We start from the raw sequence: 21788 nt of genomic DNA, 5'->3' as shown, positions 1-21788 counted from the left end.
CCCAGCTTTAAGCATCCTCTGCGGCGCAATGGCCACACCTTCCTCCTCCCCCCGGCCTCCGCTCTCCTCGCCGCTCGCCGCCCTCTTGCCTCCCTCTCCTCGCCGCTCGCCGCCATGAACAACCTCCTCACGGTAAGCGCCCCCCGCCTCCTCCCTCCCCTCCTTCCCTCCCTCCACCCTCTCCTGTCTTCCGGGAAGACTCCCCCGCCTCCGCAGACCGCAGCCGCTCGCCGGGATCCGGCGCGCGAGCTCGAGATCTGGGACGGGCCGGTCGGCGCTGCCTGCTCCTCCCCACGGGGACCGCCGGCGGAGCCAGAGCTTGGTTTGCGGAATCGGTGGTAGCGGCGGCGGAGTGATCAGCGCGGGAAGGGATTGCTTGAGCCGCGCGGCGGCGGGTCGGAATGCGGGGCGTGCGGCGGAAGGAACCGGCCCCGGGGTTTCTCGGCTACGTGCTGTAGGGTGCCCGCTTGCCGGGCTGTCGCCTTAGATCTGCGTCCTTTTGGTTTGGGAGCAGCTGAATTGCGTTGGAACTTGGAAGCAAAATGGGCTCGCTGAGCTTCTGGCTGCTTGTTCTGTGCCTCCGGGTTCATGGGTTGTGTCGGGGATGGAGATGTTCTCTTTGTTTTCCCCTTCCTCTGAGCTAGTATTCTCTTCTTACCTTTGGAGTAGACTGTTCTGCACTCCTGCTTCAACCATCTATCTCAATGAACAACTGCTTTAATTGCTCGTGGAGCAATTGCCTTGATTGAACAGCTGCAATGATCACTGGTTGTTGTATTAAGTGCTGCCGTTGAAGTGTTCTAGTTCAGGATGCATTGTATTCACTGGAGCTTGATGTGTTTTTAAAGCTTGTTCTTTTTGCATCCATTTGGCTATAACTTTTTCACGGTGCATCGTAATGTTTGTTAAATACACTTTTGCAATGGAAAGGATGTGAAAGATTCAAACTGGAAATCTATCTGCTCTGCTTGGATGGAATGCTGATATTTCCTATGTGGGCTGCAATCCTGTTATTTTAAGTTGGTACATACATGTAGAACGCGGCTTTTCATATTGGGCTTATAAATTATATAATTTGTTAGCATTCGTCTGCGATTGCACTGTGGTACATGCTTAACATATTATGTACATTCGAATTCCACAGGATTCCTTTGAGCTCCCTCAGTGGGACTCCTCAAGAGATGCGGACATTGAAATGGGAATGCATCAGGCTGATGCTTCAGACAACTTAAAAGATTTCTTGAAGAAGGTGCCGTTTGCATAAATACTCTGCTGCCTGCATCTCTTCATCTTACCATATTTACATTATTACATGTACTCTCCTGTTTGCATCGAATTACATATTGTTAGTCCTACTCAAACATTTTTCCTTGTGATTAATGACATAATGCTTTGTGATATAACAGGTTGATGCAATTGAGAGTTTAATTGCAAAGCTGACAAATCTATTGAATAAGCTCCAGGTACATTCATTCCGCATTCACTATTTGTCAGTTTTCCATTTCTTATGCTAACGGCCTGGATTTTAATAGTGACAATGGAATTTTGTTTTTTATTACTATTTTCCTTGTGAATCTACGTTCGACATGTGCATTGATATCAGAAACCTAACTTTTGTTTGTAGACTGCAAATGAGGAATCCAAAGCAGTTACAAAAGCAAGTTCCATGAAAGGTAAGTACTTGTTTATTCTAGCAGATTTAACCTTTATCTGAAATATGTATGCACTCTTTTGGAAATACCTCTATGCTTATGATTAGACGCAACTATTCTTTTTTCACAGCAATTAAGCAGCGGATGGAGAAAGATATTGATGAAGTGGGGAAAATTGCTCGTCAGGCAAAGACAAAAGTTGATGAACTGGAAAAAGATGTATGCTCTTGCTTGACCCTGATAGTTATCAGTATTTGTCTTAGCAATATCTATATAAATCAAATTGGTCCATGCTTATTGTGGAAATTATACAAATGCGTCATAACTTGGCCAATTGTAGTTCTGATAATTGCTAGATGAAATTGAGAGCCTTAACTTTGTTATATGTCATTTTGTAAGATTTTTTGTTCCGAAACATTGCTAAATTCACTGTAACCAAACAACAATTCCTTAAACTTATGAAATAGGTATCTATAATTATTTAAATCGAGCTGACTTGAGCGCTGCTATCAACAATTAACCTTGAATTGTTCGCTACCATTATGGAACAGAACTTATCGAATAGGCAAAAACCTGGATGTGGAAAGGGTTCTGCCGTGGATCGATCAAGAGAGCAAACTACTGGGTAAATTTACATTTCATCTCAGAGCCTTTAGTTATGCTGCTTACTTGCTTACATGAATTTGTTGTGTATTCAATATGTTTTCCAATTCTACAGAGCAGTGAAAAAGAAATTGAAGGAGCGGATGGATGATTTTCAGGTACTGTGTTCCTTTAGTGGAAAATTCCCGCCTTTCCATGCATGTGATGTTTATGCTGTTTTGTGATTATAACTATTAACATAGGATGATCTTAAAACACAAACTTGTACACAATTAATTGCTCCTAGGAAGATTTAAATATGGTTTCTAAAGTAGCAGAGAGGAAGTGTTCTAGTTTTCCATGCTTTAAGAGACATCCAATTATAAGAATTCTGCATGCCTGACTCATTATAAGCAGGGGGGTATCTTACTGATGATTGCATGTTTTACTCAACTAAAAAAATATTAAAAATGGTCAGCTACAGGTTCGGTTCTCAGTATTAGTTAGCTGGTGGTATGATTCTAGAAGAGCTTCGAGTTTGTAAATCATTGTGAATACCTGCCAATTGCCAACAAATCTGTGGAGAAAATTAAATATATTGGTTGTATTATGTAAGTTACCCTGTTAATGTCTGGTGCAGACCTTGAGAGAAGCAATCAGGCAAGAGTATCGGGAGGTTGTTGAAAGAAGGGTTTTTACTGTAACTGGTAATCGTCCTGATGAAGAGGTGAGTATTGCACCTGTGCACCACCATACTTCTAACCTGTGGCTATGTTTGTACATGTCATTGAGCTGTTATTTTCCAGTGAACTTTGATTATGGTTTGACTTCACAATTTCTCATGCGGTTGCCTCTAACCCTGCAGACAATTGATGACTTGATAGAGACCGGAAAAAGTGAGCAAATATTCAAAGATGCTATCCAACATCAGGGAAGAGGCCAGGTATGTGGTCTTCCATAGTTACATAGGTCATTATGAGTTATGATGTAGTATATTGGTTTCAGGTAACAGGTCTAGCTATGTCTGTTTACAGCATTGATTTGTTATAAATATGTTACTTTTCCACATTTGCAGATACTGGACACAGTTGCTGAAATACAGGAGCGACATGATGCTGTAAGGGATCTAGAGAGGAAGCTTTTGGAGTTGCAACAGGTGATGCCTTTTTCTTTTCTCTTTTTTTTTTTTTGGCATAAGCTCTTCTATGTAACAATATAGTATGTTACAAAAGCTATGGCCATTCAATGAACACAGTTCCCCTCAATATACCGTCTAGTTTCCAACAGAAGACGACGACGACAACAACAACAACAACAAAGCCTTTAAGTCCCAAACAAGTTAGGGTAGGCTAGAGTTGAAACCCAGCAGAAGCAATCAAGGTTCAGGCACGTGAATAGCTGTTTTCCAAGCACTCCTATCTAAGGCTAAGTCTTTGGGTATATTCTATCATTTTAAGTCTCCTTTTATTGCCTCTACCCAAGTCAACTTCGGTCTTCCTCTACCTCTCTTCACGTTACTATCCTGGCTTAGGATTCCACTACGTACCGGTGCCTCTGGCGGTCTCCGTTGGACATGTCCAAACCATCTCAACCGGTGTTGGACAAGCTTTTCTTCAATTGGTGCTACCCCTAATCTATCATCATCGTTCCGAACTCGATCCCTTCTTGTATGACCGCAAATCCAACGCAACATACGCATTTCCGCGACACTTATCTGTTGAACATGTCGTCTTTTCGTAGGCCAACATTCTGCACCATACAACATAGCAGGTCTAATCGCCGTCCTATAAAACTTACCTTTTAGCTTCTGTGGTACCCTTTCGTAGGCCAACATTGTGCACCATCCAACAGAAGACTCTAAATAAATAGGCAACACTAACTGGTGTAGTGGCTGCGTCCCTAACTCATGTGATTATGTGTGGTCTGGGATGGGGGTGGGTGGTCAACTGTTGGAGCTGGATGCTGGGATTAATTTAGAACACTTAAATTAATATATAATACACATAAAAACACATGTACCTTTCAGTAAGTTGACCGTCTCTGCCTTGTTATACCATTTCTTTGTTTTTGTGTTTTAGATATTCATGGACATGGCAGTTCTTGTTGAGGCTCAAGGAGACATGATCAACAACATCGAGACACATGTAAGAGTTCTCTACTTCTGCATTGAGCCTGTTGTATATAGGACAAGCACCATGTGTTTTTTTTAATAATTAATAGCAAGCTTGATGAAATCACTTACACGTCAATTTCCACCCTCTGTTTCAAGGTCTCGAACGCCACCAGTCACATACAGCAAGGTGTGACCGCACTCCAGAACGCGAAGAAACTGCAGAAGAACTCGAGGAAGTGGATGTGCTACGCCATCATCCTACTGCTGGTGATAGTGGTGGTCATTGTCGTCGCAGTCATCCAGCCATGGAAGAAAGGCTAGTGTGGCTCCAAACAGGGAGGGCATGGCCTTGTCATGGGATATACGTTGCCCCTTTTTTTCTGTTTGTGTAATATGTGTGCAGTTTTTTTGTGGGTGATTCGTGATTTATCGTTGTACCTATGGTGACACAACAGAAGCTTTGGCATTTCGATTCATTCTGTCTGGGATAGTCCGGCCCGGTGGTATGACACTTCTATGGCCCCAGCTCTCTGAAATGCCGCTGTGATCATATGCCGATGAAAAAAATGACGCTCCTGAATATTTCCTCTAGCTGTGCAGTGTGCTGGCAGCCCTTGGCCAGTTGGCCGTCGTGGACATGGGATGGCACCAGGTGTTCGTTCACTGGAATTCATGGCGGCTCGAGCTACTGCCACCCATGTTTTACTCCCACCGTGGATGACCAATGTTCTGCACCATCAGAGTTGGGTGGGTCTAACGACTAAGCCTGGGCAAAATACCCGATACCCATTACCCGTACCCGAATTACCTGGACCCGAATTACCCGAACCCGAGGTATCCGATCCTAAATTCGGATAGTGATTTTGATTACCCGAAATTAGTTTGGGTAATTCGGGTAATATCCTCCGGTATCTAAACTACCCGAACTACCCAAAGATTTGTTTTGTCTTTGTATTCATCATGTGTTGTTAGCTGAACCATTTAACTTATCACTTTATTAAAATATAATTCTCTCTATTTGAATGAGTGCCTGTAATATATTATTCTCTACAAATTGCTATTGAAATTCTATACAAATTGCTGCTGAAATTATGTATAGATCGCTAGTTTGTTGTTTTCTGTAAATTTGGGTATATCGGGTAATACCTGAACCCGAACCCGAATTATCGGGTACCCGAATTATCGGGTAGTATTTTTTCGGGAGTAATATCGGGTAGCAATTTTTATTACCCGAATTTTGAACTACCCGAATTATCCGACCCGAATCAGGTAACCCGAACGCCCAGGCTTACTAACGACGATCCATCCCATTTGAGTTGCCCCCTTTCATGCCCCGCAATCCCCTAAAATATTTGAGTTGCTGCTGCTGGACTGTAACGCCCAAAAAAAAAATGAAGGAAAAAAAAAGTTTGAGAAGGGCCAAGGCCCAACCAGCCCACACCCCTCTTTAACTCCTTTAGATCAGCACCCCCTCCTCTCTCCCTCAACCTCCAGACCAGCCCCTCCTCTCCCTGCTCGAGCCCCTCTTCTCCAGCTCGTGTCTCTCCCCTCCCCTGCGCCCTCTCCCTCTCCAGAAGCTCCTCCAAGCAGCAGCAACCAGGGGGGAAGGAGAAAAATGGATTGAGGAGCAAGAAGAGGTGCATCTTTCATGGAGATCGGTCCTTTCCCATCCCTTTCCGTCGCCCTAGGGTTTGTGGGTGACCAAGGTGAGTTGGATTTCTCCCTTCTCTGCACAAGTTGGGTGTTTAGGGTGGAGTTTGGCCTTGGGTATAAGTGGATTAGAGGGGAATAAAAGTTGTTGGGATGTCATTCCATGGATTTTAGTGGTGCAGTTCCTGTAGCTTTTCTAGGGGAAGTGATTAGGGCTACTTAGAGGCCTTAATAGCAGTTTTGGTGAACTACAAAGTTGTAGAAGACATTTAGATCTATTATCTCGTCAAATATGATGATTTTAGGCCATATTGTTTGAGAGATATGATTTTTCTAAGTTACCTGTGTTTCCCTGACAAAGTTCTGGACAGAGTGGGATATAAGAGGTTTTGGAGAAACATAGAGGCATGATGGGACTCTAGAAATTATAAGAGATTTGTAGTTTTTTTTTTCATTACCTTTCCAGAATGGTAAAGTTGATCTTTGTAGGGTTTATGTAACTACTGATATGGAATGTTCAGTAAAGATGCTGTGCAATGTCTGACAGATTGTCAGTCCGAACTTCTAACCAAGATTAGATCATCTAAATGATTTTTCTCGAGGACCCAATGACTTAGAGAGTTGTGGATAATGGACTTATCTATTTCATATAGAAATCTTGGAATTTTTGGATGAAGGGAATAGGAGGTAGTACAGTTTTAGTACTTCTCTGTCAGTTCTGGACAGTTTTGTATCCATTCAATGTTTGGCCATCTTAATGGAAGAATCTGAACTTGTGATATAAACAAAGGTTGTATAGCTTTTCTTACCCTTTTCAGATTGATAACGAACATATTTGTTGGATAAGTATATCTCTAGTTATGGATTTTATAAGTTTACTGTTATGTTTCCTCGTCAGAAAAGTTCAGTTAAGTTCAGAAATTGTTGATGCCATCTTAGAGATCTCTTATGGTGAATCTTAATATAGGAAAGTTGTATGTAATGGGGTTTTATATCATCTGGTAAATTGTGATAATCTTTGGATGTATGGTTAAAACTGGAAGAAATAGAGAAGCAACAATGCTATTGTTATTAACCGAACTGCGTTGGTAATGGCTTGATCTATGGGTTTGGGTATTCTAGTGCATATGTCTTTGTTTGAATAATAGTGTTGGTACTGAGAGTACTACTTGTGATCAGGTGATTTGCAACTGGAGTGTGCCCAACTCTTTGATCTATCATCAGTGAAGGCAAGTAAACGTAACGGTGGTTGCAACCGGCTTTAGCTTGTTATTTATTCTACCTCCACCTTTAAAATTCAGAACCAATACAATATTGTGTTGCCTCTCAGCCATGATATAATGACTTTGTGACATGCTATATGCTCTCTATTTAATTAACAATGTCCTACACTGGTGGCTTGATGATGCTCATGTTGGTTCAATGGAACAAGGCTTCTTGTCCCCATGGAGAGATGCTCATGGTGTTATATGTGGTTATTTATTCTTCTTCTTGTGGCATTTGCACTGCATCATATGCATTCATTGGCATATGGAGTTATGTCGCTGCTAAGCAGTGACCGTACCGGTACAGCATCGTTTATCGATGCGGCTTCATACCTTGTTGGGTATGAAGGCAGGAGACATGGCATTTGCAATGCATATGCATTTTGATTTTGGACTATGGCAGGAAAGCTTCCTTGGTCTGAGGCTTTGGGAGAGTTAGTGAGAAGCTACGCTTCTCCAAGGGTTGGTGATGACTAATCTTTATCTTATATGAGGATACATCACTTTTGGAATTATCTCATTGCCTTGGTGGTTACTAATCTTTACCACATATGCGTTTATATCAATTGTTGGACACATCCCATGGCTTATTGTCGGCTGACATATAACTTATGTATAAATTGATGCTTAATGAATTTGTGGTTTAAATGGCTTGTTAAAGCAGTTTACTTGCTGAGATTTTTATATCTCACACCTCCTTTCTATCTTTCCAGACGCTTCAGGTGGCCTTTGCTTAGAGGGTGGGAAAGTAGCGGCACACTCGGCACGTGCATGTCCCCTTCTAGTGTGAAGGTTTGTGGTAATAATAGCATGACTGGAAGTGAAGTTTCTACTTGTGGTTATTGTTAGGTTGTTTCTTATAGTCTGTCATTGAGGCTTATACGCTCATTAGGATGCTATATCTGGATAGTGTACTTATTTATATCTCTCTATATACGTTGTTGCTTCCGCGTTGCTCCGTTTTAAGGGGAGATGCTGCCAAAATTGCTGTTGAACATTCTAGTTTCCAACTCTTGTGCTGGCATATTAGGTAGTAAGGTTTTGGGGTGTTACATGGACTGTCATCGTTGTTGACATAGATTTCTTGTGACGCGAATTTTGTATGTGCGCGGTAAGTACTCGCATCATGAAAAGTTAGCGGCCCTAATAAGGATTAGTGTAAGTTGTCGTGTCAATGAACAAACATATATCAAGCGTGGACACAAGTATACGAAGTAGTACGGCATAACAAATTGCCCACAAAAAAAAAGCACTCTTTGGTAAAGTAGAATTCAACACTTCCTGTTTATGGGTGGGTAGCATCGAGGAAAGTCTCTGGCTATTTTCATGGCATTGTTTTCAAGAATGTTATGTCATATAAAATAAAATAAAACATGGATGAAACACCCTCTCTCAATGCAAAGTTTCATTCTAGAGTTTTATTATAGTCATTTAATTTTATGACTCATATAGAGTTGGCAATTGTGCCAAGAGCTAGATGAAACTCATTTCTTCCCTATCTTCTTAAATACACTGGCATGTCATAAAAAATACCTATATGTCAACCAATTTAATAAAAATGAAACTCACACGAAACTCCTACTGAGACTAGCCTTAAAAAAATCTGATATGGTGGTAATTGATGTGAACTTAAAAACTCGAAGATCGATGTGTATTCAGTTTGGGGGTTTGAGGACCGAGGAGAACTAGGGATACCGGAGTTTGCCATAGGTCTGCTCGCCTCATCTCGCCTAACTTGAGCTAGCGTTTGGTTCACTACTACAGGTGCGGCATGCCACACCCTGCTTCAGGCGTCGATGATTCAGTTTGCATACCGTGACTCGCCAAAAGTGCGGCCCTGTTTTTGTGCGCTAGACTTGCGGCGTGGCCGGAGCTCTAGTGTGGCAGGCTGCGGTAGTAAGCCAACCCGGCCCCTAGCCTGCAATCCGCTTGATGAAATATGTCCTCTCGTAGCTCTCGTTTAAAATGTACACATAGTAATTTTTAGGAACTGGTATATGAATTTCACATGAAAAATATTGAAACAAAAAAGAAATTCTCTTGTTCCAAACAAGTTCCTGACCACAAAATCTATAGGTGGATATCCTAGCAGCAGGCCAAACAGGACCTAGAGTGCATACTTGTACCTCAATTATCTGCATATTCGAAAATGAAAATCTACTTGAGCCAGCCAGAGCATGTTAGCGGATGACATCATCGTCAGAATTGGAGAGCTGATGACAATCGCGCGAGAGGCCGAGGGAGAGCATGTGTTGTGTTGGTGACAAAATTGTAAAAAGGACCCAAAAGTAATTTCCCCGGCCCCTCAAACGGCTAGAGCAGACAGAAAACACAATATAAAAACGGCTGACTGTCTTCTGGGGCCTACGCCCTAACCCTCTCTTGCACCTTTTCCCCCCTCCAGTCCTCCACGGCTCCACCACTCCCCCGTCGCGGCCTCGTGGGTGAGGCCGCCGGTTTTGCTGCCGCCCGCGGAATTCCCGCCCCGCGCCGCGCCGCTTTCCTCCCACCGTATCCGGGCTCCTCATCTTCTTCGTCGCTCGCGGGGGTGGGGATCTGTCCGGGGCTCGTCATCCTCCCACTGCCACTGGATCCCCTCTTCTCTCCGCTCGGCAGATCGACGCGCGGTGGGGATCTGCTCGGGCCTCCTTATCCTCTCGTTTCCGTTGGTAAGGAAGCGCGCTGGCGGTTTGGGTGGATTGCTGTAGTAGCTGTAGTTTTTTTTCCCGGTTTGGGCTAGGGACTCAACCTCTGGTCCGCCCAGTTCGTTGCTGCTGGGCTTGGTTGATGTATGGCGATTTTTTTCTAAAAGCAGTTTTGTTGACTGGCAGTCATACTGATGTTACAAGGGTGGAGTATATTTCTAAGAAATTCTGGGGGTTCAGTACCGCCCATGGAGATGAACTATTGCTGGGCGCGAGGTCCGGGTTTTTGTTGAGGGGTGGTGCGGGAGGCGCCAAAACTGGGTGGAGTATATTTCTAAGAAATTCTGGGGGTTCAGTACCGCCCATGGAGATGAACTATTGCTGGGCGCGAGGTCCGGGTTTTTGTTGAGGGGTGGTGCGGGAGGCGCCTGGAGTTTTGATTTGTTTCGTTTGGGGACTGTGGAACTAGACCATTTTCCGGTGATGTTGCAGTTGTCTGTGATGGCTGTGAGAAGGTGGAGTGTTCCCTAGAGTTTTAGTGATGCTATGCTGCAAAATTGTTATAATGCTGAAAGAGAGATGGGTGAGGTTTTAGAAGGGTTTAATGAAGTTTGCGCGGCAAAAGTAGGTAGACACTACCAGCTGAGCATCTGAATGAATTTGGCAAAAAACCCATTTCCTGATATTACCGTTGCGAGTGTAACGCACTAACGACAGTGTTGTCTTGGCGCTTTGAGGTGATGATGTTCAATTGTTAGTCAGTGATGCTGATGCTACTGTTCTATTATGGCTGTAGTTGTTACTACCTGCGCTTCAGGCGGGATGCGAGTAGGTCTGATTGCTCGTAGTGAGATTTGGCACCCTTTAATGATTATAGTGTAATTATTAATGCTTGGTGTTATCTGTTTAAAGTGTGTTTCTTGAGCTAGTTTTTCATCTGTTGGTCGTTATATGCAGATTTGAGCGTCATTGGATATCCTCTTATGGCATCTGATATGAGAGCACCTAGCAGTGGCAAAAAGAGTGAGATCTCCCATGGCGTGGAGAAGTGTGGGGTTTCTGATCAAGCTTGTCATGGCAAATGCCAAAGCTGTGGCACTGATGTAAAACCTTTTTGTGCTGGAGTGGATGGAGTCTCCTCGTTGACTGGTGGTCATACTGATGTGAAGGCCTCAAAAGAGAACTGCGGAGCATGCAGTCTGAACAATGATCGTGCTGATTCTTTAGAAGAAGAGGTAAAGGGTTCCACAGCGAGGATAGGTCATGTTGAGAGTGCTGATCCTGATGGCTGTGTGGATGTAAAAAAGGAAAGTTTCATGGCTGTTGATGATCTACCACAGGAGTTTGAGGGGGAGCAAGCTGGGGCAACACTGGAGGATCTGTTTTTCTTTAATGGTGAAGAGGAAGATGACAGTGATTGGGAACCTGCTAGTCGCCTTGTTGAGAATAGATGGTTTTGCTTCAACTGCACAATGCCCATTGTGGACGAGATTACACATTGCATGGTAAGATTAATTTTTGATGGTCAGGCAAGCAGTGTAACTTATGAAAAGTTGCAAATTCTATTTAGTACATAGTATTGTTTTGACTCCTTCTTTGGTGCTTGTTCTCATATTCTAGAATTGCCATGAGCTTAAGGGATCTGTGGTAGATGGATATGATGTTTTCAAAAAGCAAATTGCACAGACAGCTTTGTTATCTGCTGACACAGGTGTTGTTTGCCTTTGCATTAATGTTCTGCCGTTACTTTTCAATTTTCATTGTCAAATGTCAGATATTTGTTAAAATTTGAATACTTGTTTCTTATTTGCTTATCAAGGTTGGAACTATAACTAACTAAAAGAAAAAAGAAAGACGAAAGATGCACTAGAAGCTATGTATAGACTACTACTAGGTTACTTGACCTAGCCTAGTTTCAACCTAGGAAAATTCTCATTAATACAGAATTAAATAAGTAGCTAATTCTGGTTATTGACTTATGCTTGGATCGAGACTGGCCACCTGTAGAATCCTACTTTATTGAAATTGGCAACATATTAAGAAAAATGCTTTCACAATCTTTTCAAGTAGGCATCCTTTAATCCATGCATGTGATATGCATATCTTTCAAATTTGGACCAGTGATATGACCAACACAAAAAAACCGACACATTGACACTGCCGCATGTTTCCAAATATGTTGACACTCTACTTGCTCCAGTTTCCTCCCTGGGCTTTATAAAACCCACCTTTGATTTTGACATGGCTTCTTTTATCATGTGATATAGTCCAATTAGCACATGTCAATGGAAATTTGTCATTGGCAAGATTTGATAAGGATCCAAAACCATCTGAATCATGAAAGAAGGAAATAGAATGGTCTTACACTGTATCACAAATGTATGTTCACCGAATGTGTTCCACTGCATCAAAATAGAATGGTGTTATACTGAATGACAAATAAAAAATGTATGTTTACCATCACACAATAGTTTTAAGAATCTGAATGTGTTCCACCAAATCAATTTCTCATATGCCTATTGTATTCAGGACCTGTTTGGCAGGGCTCCTCTCCGGCTCCGGCTCCGGCTCCTCCAGAGGAGCCCTGCCAAACGTTTTCTTGGAAGAGCCGTTTTTCAGTAAAAAACAGAGGAGCCGGAGCCGTTTTGGAGAGCCCCTCAGGAGGAGCCGTGCCAAACAGGTCCTCAGTTTCAAATTTCTCATTTGCTCGCGCTATTGACTACTCTATGCAGAGTTTCTACCAGTGTCTACAGCGATTGGTTTTGATGAAAGAATGCTGCTCCACAGTGAGGTAAATACGACTTGTGAAATTTGAACTAGCAGATATGATGATATATTATTTGGGTTAAAGCTCTTACATCAAGGGTGGTAGCTCGTAGTTAGCAAGGATATTTTGTATTGGTCTTAAGCTTTCTTCACTTAGGTGGACTATTTGTTTGGTCGCATGCTGTGTATGATATAAACCTGTTTAATGTCACATTAAAGAGCAAAATCGGAACTTATGGGCACAATGTTATACTGTATTTGTTCTGCATTTAACAAAGCTACTTTATCCATTTGTGATACCATAACGTCTCCATTCTACCGTTTTTTAATACTTGAGGGTTATAAATTCTGTCTTGTTTTCTCACTATGCGGCCAAAGGAAATGATAAAAAAAAATCTGTTTTAACATATGGTTATACAGATCCTTTCACTAGTTGTGTTTTCTAGATTATTCCCTTCAATTCCTGACTTTCTGTCTATCACTTGTGGAGTCTGTAATTATTGTTGAACTGATGTATGATACTTCACATACTAGCAGCTAGAAGTTAAACCAAATCCGCATCCAGAAAGACCGGATCGCCTTCGCGCCATTGCTGCAAGTCTTGCTGCTGCAGGTGCATACTATCTTTTACCTTTATTAATCTGGTTGTCTGTTAAACTTTGTGTGTAGCCTATGTGTTTTATTCATGTCAAACGGGTTACGTTCGTGCAATTAAGTGTTAGTCTACTAGTCTAGTTAAGTGGTATAGTTGCACTTACAAAGGTCTACTGCAAGAAATTTTTTTATTGAAAATGCTGCAAGAAAACTCCAGTGCAATGTTTTGGTGATATAGTGACAAATTTACAAAAAGGGAGATGCAATCTAGATTGTATGATCTTTCCATTGTAGCAAAAAAAAAGGATATCTAGACAATAACTACATGATTGTGGTCGTGTAGCAAAAACACGATGTCATGTCAACAAGTGGTTTGGTGAGTGTCCTTTCTATTCTAGTTGTTATTAGTACACATTAACTCGTCTCTATATCCTTCAGGGATCTTTCCCTCAAAATGTGCTTTGGTACCTCCTCGAGAAATCACGAAGGAGGAACTCCTTATGGTAAGTAAGAGGTTTGCAGGTGTATTTCCCGAGTATAGATTTTTTTTGTTTCATAATCTCTCTGATAGCCCCGATGCACTGAAATTTTGGGAACTTCTAGGTTCATAGTCCAGACCACATTGAAAGCGTCGAGCAGACGAAGAACATGCTTTACAGGTACTGCTTGCTTATTTTTTACTTTCAAATATTTTCTTCTTAATATTAAAGATACACAGCCCTCCTGCTTGTTCGAGATTTTTTTTTTTTTTTTTTTTGCTTTGAAATGCCATGATCTGTTAGTTTATCACTAACTGTTTTGGTCATTATTAATGAATGCTTAGCCTATCTTGGCATTTTTGTGTGAAAATCATTCTTGGGCTAATAACACAATTTGCAGTTACTTTACTTCGGATACTTATGCAAATGGACATTCAGCATGTGCTGCCAAACTTGCAGCTGGATTATGTGCTGATCTTGCTAGTTTGATGGTATCTGGGCGTGTTCGTAATGGCTTTGCACTGGTACTGTGCTTATGATCTTGTACCTTCAAATTTTTCACAAAACTTTTTCATTCTGCACAGTAAGCCTGAAACGTAATTGGTAGTTATGTATTATTCTTCATATCGATTGGGTCTATTGGAAAACAGGTAAGACCTCCTGGGCATCATGCAGGGGTGAAGCAAGCAATGGGTTTTTGTCTTCACAACAATGCAGCAGTGGCTGCGTTAGCTGCAAAAAGAGCAGGTGCCAAGAAAGTCCTCATAGTTGACTGGGTAATGATCTTGCATAGATTCTTTTGTACTACCTATTTTATAGTCAATAATGCTAATTAATGTTGATTATCTCATCAGTAGGTTCTCAATTGTTGTTGCAGGATGTGCACCATGGAAATGGCACACAAGAGATATTCGAAGGGGACAAAACAGTGAGTCGTCTCCTTTCCTTTTATGCTATGGCTTTCTTTTTCTTTTCGTGTCACAGAATAGCAAAATTTAAACCTAGCATTGACTTTGTTGCCTTTTTCATGTTTTTTCTGCTTTATAGTGCCTATTCATTTTTTTCCTGCTGTATGTTTCCCCAATTTATTCTTCTGACAAAGGATCACATGGAACAGTTAATAATGATGGCAGAGATTAAATAAAGTGCAACTTCAATGTATAGTAGTGTTCTACATAACACATTGTTGAAGTTTGAACTGCTTTGGATTTCAAATTATTCATCATGGCTGTTTTGTGGATTAATAGTAGAAACAAGGATATGTAGCTGGGTTCTTCCAGCGCTAAGTAATTAACGTCTATGTGCTATCACAACAAAGATATTATCAAACCTGAGTTCAAAAATTTAATCATGTTATCTAACCTGTGACCTTAATCACATTTAATTACTTATTATGCACTGTCCGTATGTGCACCATTGTATATTCTATATCTCCATGAGCTTGCTAGCTGTCCAAATTTACAGTTGTATGGAATGTCTGTTCCATTTTTTCATTTCAGGTCTTGTACATATCATTACATCGTCATGAGGATGGAAACTTTTACCCTGGAACTGGAGCAGCTCATGAGGTGTCTGTTTAACAAATTTGCAGTATAATGTCTTTTTCTTGAAGCTGTATAATTGAATGAAATTTGACTGCTAGCTGAATGTGTTAATAAGAACAACATGCATGATGAATCTAAACTGATTGAAAGCCTTTTTCACGTATCAACAGTACTTGGACATCTTAGAGTTCCGCCAATTGACGAGCAACTGAAATTTCTTGTTTAGATTGTAAGTGATCCAGATTGGTTAAATCTAACAGCTTTGTACGCTAGAGCATTAGGACCAAAATATCAAGTACTCCCTCCATTCCAATTTATAAGACGTTTTGGCTTTTCTAGATACATTGCTATGTACTTAGATATAAATTATGTCTAGATACATAGCAAAAGCATTGCATCTAGAAAAGCCAAAACGTCTTGTAATTTGGAATGGAGGGAGTACTATATATCACATTTATAATGATGAATAGGTCACACACTGGAGATTCATTTCTACTATTGTAATACATCCAATTGTACCCAGGCATATCTTGCGAACCAAATTAGGAATGGTTGTGTCATTTCTTTTTGCAATTGGTGGTGTACCACCTTTCTCAATGTTTTGATTCCAAGCTGTTTCAAATTTGTACATGTAATTTCTTGCGTGAATCTCAGGTGGGAGTTCTGGATGGTCAAGGATTCTCAGTTAATATACCTTGGAGCCGTGGTGGTGTTGGAGACAATGACTACATCTTTGCTTTTCAGACTGTGGTGCTTCCAATAGGTAATAATAAAATAGCATTGAGATGTGTGCTATTCTTATGTGCTTTGTCTTCTAGGAGATCTGGCGTTTTTCACCTTGTTAGAAAGACACATAACTCAAATTTATCAAATTGGAATGCTGCCTTCTTTGTTTCATATGGTTGGTGTTTTTTTTCTTTTGGGTGAAAAAACATGTTTGCTAATAGCACTTGAACCATTTGATTTACATGCCTTCATGGACTCATATTTTTGCAATATTGTTCCACAGCTTTCTTACTGCTTTTATTATTATTGTTGTTGCGAATCTTGTATTTGTGCAGCTGCAGAGTTTGCCGCAGACATCACTATAATATCTGCTGGATTCGATGCAGCTAGAGGTGACCCTCTGGGTGGTTGTGATGTAAGATTCCTCTTAATTTTGATTGCTAAACTCTAAAATGTGGCTGCTGCCCTCCTGTCCTGTGTATGCATTACATTCTTACTTTGTTTACTTTGTTTCTATTGGGAAATGAATGATAAGACTCAATACTTAAGCAGATGACTTCCCTCTTGGAAGTTAGGCTGACCTTTCTTTTTTACATTATGCAGAAACCGAGTTTATTTGACCTGCTTATTTGTAGAAGCTAGATTTTGAGCTGCTTTTAAGCATTTGATTTTATCAAGGGCATGGTTCTTAAGGTGGTAAGGTGAGACATGGCGAGGCACCCCCTTCCAATCGCCTAGGCAATCATAAGGCAAGGCAAGGCGTCGCCATATGATTCTTAGAAACTTCAAAGAAGCAGCATGGAGTAGGGAGAAAAAGGAAAAAAAAGAAAAGAAAAGAAGAAGGCATATTCACAAACTTCCTGGGTTGATAGGTTGAATGGGATTGAGGAACATAGTATGCTACTTGTGAGAGATGGTGACGAAAATGACCCTTTTTACGCGGGCTGGGGACGACGTTCCTGGGTCGAGGGTCAATATCTTTGACCCTGTTTTCTGTGACTATTAGAAGGACAAGGCACAAAAAAGGCCCAGCCCATATACCCTTCCTGGCGTGTTGCGTGACCTACCTGTACCTGTGGTCCTCCCCGCACCATTGTCAAGCATCCCAGTGCCGCCACTGCCCCTCTCCCTGTGCCTCTTGCCTCCATCCCTCCCCTGTTCTCCATATGCGCTGCTGCCACACGCAACCATTCCTCCCTACCTCTTCCCCTTCTAGATCCCCTCTACTAGAGCTGCTGGCCTGCTGCTGCCCCTCCCAGATCTCCAATGACGAAGAAGTTGGCTTGTGAAGAAAGCTGTGATGGCGACAGGAGCTGGAGCTGATGGGGATGGGAGCACGGGTGCGCTTGTCCTTGCCTGGTCCTCCAGTTCTTCCTCTTATCCCTCCCCTCCTCTCATTTTGCTGATTTTTGGTCGTGGCTACAGTGATGCCTAGATTTTTTAGCGCCTAGACGCCTAGGTGACAACTAGACGCCACCTTAAAAAACATGATCAAGGGTACAACCTCATGTAAGTACTAAAACTTTTTAGGGATGATCTAGAACTTATTATGACAGTATGAGTGCAAGATGCATGTTCCTTTTGTTGTACTTGGCAGTAGGTCCAAAGTACTGGCAAAAATATAAGAAGCGATTAAGTTGACTGAAGTTCCCAATTGGAAGATTGGAAGCAAAACTCAATGCAACCTTTGATTGATATTACTCTTGTTTTCTAGTCGGTTGTTCTGTAGACTTTCAGGTTCTTTTTAATGTTGGAGTTGTATTGACGTTTTCTGATGTGCAATTACATTACATGCTGAAGCCACATTATGCTAACTCATAGTTTTTGTGTAACTTTCCTTCTTCAATATTAGGTTACTCCAGCTGGATACTCTTGGATGACATCCCTGCTAGCTGATTGCTCAAATGGAAGATTGTTGGTGATACTTGAGGGAGGGTACGTACCTGGTTCTCTTCTTAATTTGAGAAAAATATAACAAATTTGTAGAAAGTTGAAAGTTAGGTAGGACATTATACGTGCTACTGCTATGCTCTATGTCAGATATTAAGCCCAAACAAAAAGAATCTAGGACTTGATTGTTATGCTATGTGCCTATGCAACTTCATTAGGTGTATATGTTTTAACTAAAAAATGGGTGACTGAGATGCCAATGACAAGTTGCCACATCAAGGTTCAAAGGAACGATTGCTTGTATGCTGCTGTAGTAGTATTGGGCTGAAAATGTGGAACCTACTGTGCATAACAATCCTTAGGGTTGTTTTTTTTTAAGAAAATGGTGCCTTTTTATTGACAAAAGTATCTTACTCTAATAAGCGTTCTGGTGTTAGGCCCTTTTTGAGAAAGTTTCCCCGGTTAATACTCACAAAGCGTCTGTGTTGTCCTACAGATACAATCTCCGGTCGATATCCTCATCAGCTACTGAAGTTGTTAAGGTCTGTATTCCTTCTAATAAGTAATAGCATTAGTCGTGTGAGAATGGGATGTGTAAATATTTCAATTTTTTTCTCAAACACGCAGGAGAGCTCTATATCATTTCATTAAGAAAGAAATGTAGAAAGATAGGAGCTAGGGACCCTCATTTCCAAACACACCCCACAGACATAATTTTAACAGTTTAGCCACACAAAATTCAGCGACCAACTCACACAACACAGACTAGATGTCTGGGTAAGCGACCTTAGGAGTAACTCACAGAGCCCTTCAGCACCGACCATGCACAAGAGAGCAATTTCATCAGCAACTTCCTGCAGCACTAGAGACCCTTGGTTGTGCACCATTGAAGACAGTCATTCTGGTGCTTCCAAATGTAAATATTACAAAAATGTGTTTAATGTATCAGCTGCTTGTTAAATTTCCAGAAAGAAGCAACAGTTTTATATTCCTATGAACATCTTGTAGTTCAAGGACTAAAGTTTCAGGGATTGTTTTAAGGTTTGCTTTTTTAGCATTAGGCAAGATATCGATGCTAAGATGTCAAGCATCGTGCAGTTATTTGGTCATAGACATGCTAACACTCGACAACATGGTAGATTGTGAATGCAGATAATTAGCCTTTTGATGCTGTCGTCCATTTAGCAGTGGGTTAATTATTTGGTTTTTGTGATGAATGCAGGTCCTACTTGGGGATGGTCCAAATCGTGCTTCATTTGTAGGTTCACCATCAAGAGAGGCCTTGAAGACTGTTTCTCAAGTCCTGAAGATTCAACAACAATTTTGGCCAGTTTTAGGTCCAACATATGCATCACTACAGGCACAGCAGGGGTCGGTTTCTTCCAGTCATAGTGAGTAACATAACTGATTATTGAATTGCATAACCATCATGAAACCTCAGCGAGAAGGCTGGTTACCTTTGGATTTGATATTAGAGATTTGCTTCCTAACAATTTATATGAATTGCTTAATAAGAAGTGATGATCTGAACGCGTGACATGATTAGAAGAAATCCAAGCGAAGTTTGAGCATGCATTGGATTGCAAAATAAAACATGCAAGCATTAATTTCAAGCGCCAAGGAACAACTTTGCACTGAATATATCTTTCATTCTTTCTTAAGCTGGTCCTGAATCTTGATCAAAAGTCGGGATGGTGATGGGTTGGGTTGGGTGTGGGGGGAGTAAAAACCTGTCCTCAACACATTACCTAAGGGGTGAAATTCTGCACTTGCACCCATGGGTTGGACCCCGTGCTGTGAAGTTTCCTGCATGATTGCCATATTTGCGTGGCTCCATGCATGCACGAAAGCTCGTACACCACGCCTTTTGTTTTAACTACTATTTTTCTGGTTTCAGTTGTTGAGTTAGCCTTTTGCCCCCGTTTTTTTTTTTTTGAAAGGTGCCTTTTGTCCCTTAGTTGTGCAACTTTTTTCAATGAACATCCCTCCACCACCGCCCATAGGTGAAGTCATGGACTCTCACCTGCACCTGCATCCACAGGTGGAATTTTGCACCCACACCGACCTGTTGTGGCACCCCCAAGTACCCCGCACCAGTGGGTTGGACTGCCATCCCTAGATAAGAGGTGTTGGATCTAGATTTGGCTCTTAGTTCATTTCTGAGTATATCATGAAGGCTATAATTTATCTGAGGATATATTCTTTTTCTTGTATACTTGTTTTACTAATTACTACTCCCTCCGTTCCGAATTATAAGACGATTTGGCTTTTCTAGATAAATTCCTTTTGCTATGAACTTAGATATATGCTATGTCTAGATACACATAGTAAAAGCAACGTATCAGAAAAAAGCCAAACATCTTATAATTTGGAACGGGAGTATTACTCTTGATTAGAAGGATTCTGATATAATTCTTTGTTTTATATGTATAGTCACCAAACATAATGAGCTGAAGAAAAGGAAGCATTCAGGAGGATTAGGGCCCTTCTGGTGGAAGTTGGGAAGCAAAAGGCTTCTGTACGAAGCGCTTTTTGAGCGCTGTCGTCAGAGGAAAATCAAGGGGTCCGGAGAAGGAAAAGCAACTGGTTTCAGCAGCACCTTAGATGGGTAGTTCGCTGACTATTGATCTTCTAGGCATGAACAGGGTAGTTCGCTGACTGGGTTTCCTAAAGCAGAGTAGCTTGCGTTTACCTAGAGCTTAGTTTTGACTGGTTACTTGCATGATGGTCTGCCGTTTCAGATGAAGTTTGACAGCAACCCGTTGTGTTAACATGCGTGGTGTAGCAACCGAAGTTTCATGTTACCATCTTTTTCTTTGGTTGGTTCGTACCATAGATGTATGTACTGGTCATCGATAGAAAAACCTTGCAGAGCTGGAATGGCATGCATCTCAGTTATTAGACCCTGTTATTGCATATGGATTTTTGCTGATTTTCTGCGTGACTGACTGCGACGTCTGATGTGCAATTGTTACTCAACTGATTCACCGTCTTTCAAGTGTGTTAATTGACTAGGGATTTTCATGTAACGTGAAGCGGATGGTGGTGTTTTTCATGGAAATGGATTCTGCCGCCTTTGAGGAGCTGTTGCATGTCACATCAGTATCTTCTCGCTCTGAATATATCTTGTCCGGTGGTCATTTTTATCTGCATCTTTGATAGGTCAGTTACCAGCCATCCATCATTGATCACCATCACTGACTCCGCCCTTGTGATACTGAGGTGGCCAGAAGTTTGATCTCGACTGTTATTTTTGCCTTGAAGGATGAAGCCATTTGCTCTGGTTTGATGTGTATACAGTATATCACTATCTTGTCGCAGAGCATCTGGCTTGCATTCGAGGAAAATTGTATATTTCTTTGTAAATTCAACTATTTGTATATAAAGAACCCTTGGGTGGGCTGGAGTTTTGAGCTTATGGCTTCATCCACCCAGATTAAACCTTAGCTGCATACATGTATATGTGCGCTAAGTTCTAAAATTTCCTTTTATTTTTTTGTTATAGTAGAGTAGCGAGAAGCTCTTTATAGAGGTGATCTTAATGGCCATGTAGGTACATCAAGTGTAGGTTTTGAGACGGTTTATGGGGTTTTGGATATGGTAGTAGAACCAGGAGGGAGAGGACGTCATAGCTTTTGATCTGATGATAGCTACCACTTTCTTCCGTAAGAGACGGTCTCATTTAGTGACCTTTAGTAGCGGTCGGTACTCTAGTCAAATCGACTTTGTTCTTACAATGAGGGAATAAACGAACATGCGTGGATTGTAAGGTGATATCTGGACAATGCGTGGTCGCTCAACACAAGCTGGTGGTGGCTTGATTTTCGCTTTCTGGTGCAAGCTCATGGGAATAAACAAGCTAAGGTTGCTAGAACAAAGTGG

The 21788-nt window shown here is 41.5% G+C and overlaps 2 protein-coding genes across 9 annotated transcripts; both read left to right on the top strand.

Moving 5' to 3' along the window:
* On the top strand, positions 1–4853 carry LOC136550935 (syntaxin-132-like). Its single transcript, XM_066542520.1, has 12 exons — positions 1–132; positions 1145–1249; positions 1407–1463; positions 1625–1673; positions 1783–1871; positions 2204–2277; positions 2371–2413; positions 2875–2961; positions 3100–3177; positions 3310–3390; positions 4313–4378; positions 4504–4853. The coding sequence occupies exons 1-12, from the start codon at positions 115–117 to the stop codon at positions 4666–4668; spliced, it is 912 nt and encodes a 303-aa protein (XP_066398617.1). The 5' UTR covers positions 1–114; the 3' UTR covers positions 4669–4853.
* An 809-nt stretch (positions 4854–5662) lies between these two features.
* On the top strand, positions 5663–20817 carry LOC136549412 (histone deacetylase 15). 8 transcript variants are annotated; one of them, XM_066540665.1, is made up of 20 exons: positions 5672–6053; positions 7177–7226; positions 7976–8061; positions 10865–11142; positions 11248–11412; positions 11528–11618; positions 12640–12698; positions 13208–13286; positions 13706–13770; positions 13871–13926; positions 14147–14270; positions 14397–14522; positions 14624–14674; positions 15246–15314; positions 15945–16053; positions 16352–16431; positions 17869–17951; positions 18403–18448; positions 19129–19297; positions 20340–20817. In XM_066540665.1, the coding sequence occupies exons 3-20, from the start codon at positions 8034–8036 to the stop codon at positions 20516–20518; spliced, it is 1857 nt and encodes a 618-aa protein (XP_066396762.1). In that variant the 5' UTR covers positions 5672–6053; positions 7177–7226; positions 7976–8033; the 3' UTR covers positions 20519–20817. The 8 variants fall into 8 exon arrangements, with proteins under 8 accessions (XP_066396761.1, XP_066396762.1, XP_066396754.1 ...); XM_066540664.1 differs by lacking the exon at positions 20340–20817 and adding an exon at positions 19948–20060 and having other exon boundaries at positions 5663–6053; positions 10865–11412; XM_066540657.1 differs by having other exon boundaries at positions 10865–11412.
* The last annotated feature ends 971 nt before the right edge of the window (positions 20818–21788 follow it).

This window comes from Miscanthus floridulus, chromosome 4 (genome assembly GCF_019320115.1).
Source record: "Miscanthus floridulus cultivar M001 chromosome 4, ASM1932011v1, whole genome shotgun sequence".
Lineage (NCBI taxonomy): Eukaryota > Viridiplantae > Streptophyta > Magnoliopsida > Poales > Poaceae > Miscanthus > Miscanthus floridulus.
This window is presented reverse-complemented; position numbering and strand designations above follow the sequence as displayed.

Excerpts from the sequence above, each read along its gene's own strand:
- LOC136549412 (XM_066540657.1), top strand. The coding sequence starts at position 8,034 with ATGTCCCCTTCTAGTGTGAAGGTTTGTG. Across the intron at positions 11,619-12,639 it reads TTTGTTATCTGCTGACACAG|AGTTTCTACCAGTGTCTACA; the intron begins GTGTTGTTTGCC and ends TACTCTATGCAG. Across the intron at positions 13,771-13,870 it reads CGAAGGAGGAACTCCTTATG|GTTCATAGTCCAGACCACAT; the intron begins GTAAGTAAGAGG and ends GGGAACTTCTAG.
- LOC136550935 (XM_066542520.1), top strand. Across the intron at positions 3,178-3,309 it reads AACATCAGGGAAGAGGCCAG|ATACTGGACACAGTTGCTGA; the intron begins GTATGTGGTCTT and ends CCACATTTGCAG. Across the intron at positions 4,379-4,503 it reads TCAACAACATCGAGACACAT|GTCTCGAACGCCACCAGTCA; the intron begins GTAAGAGTTCTC and ends CTCTGTTTCAAG.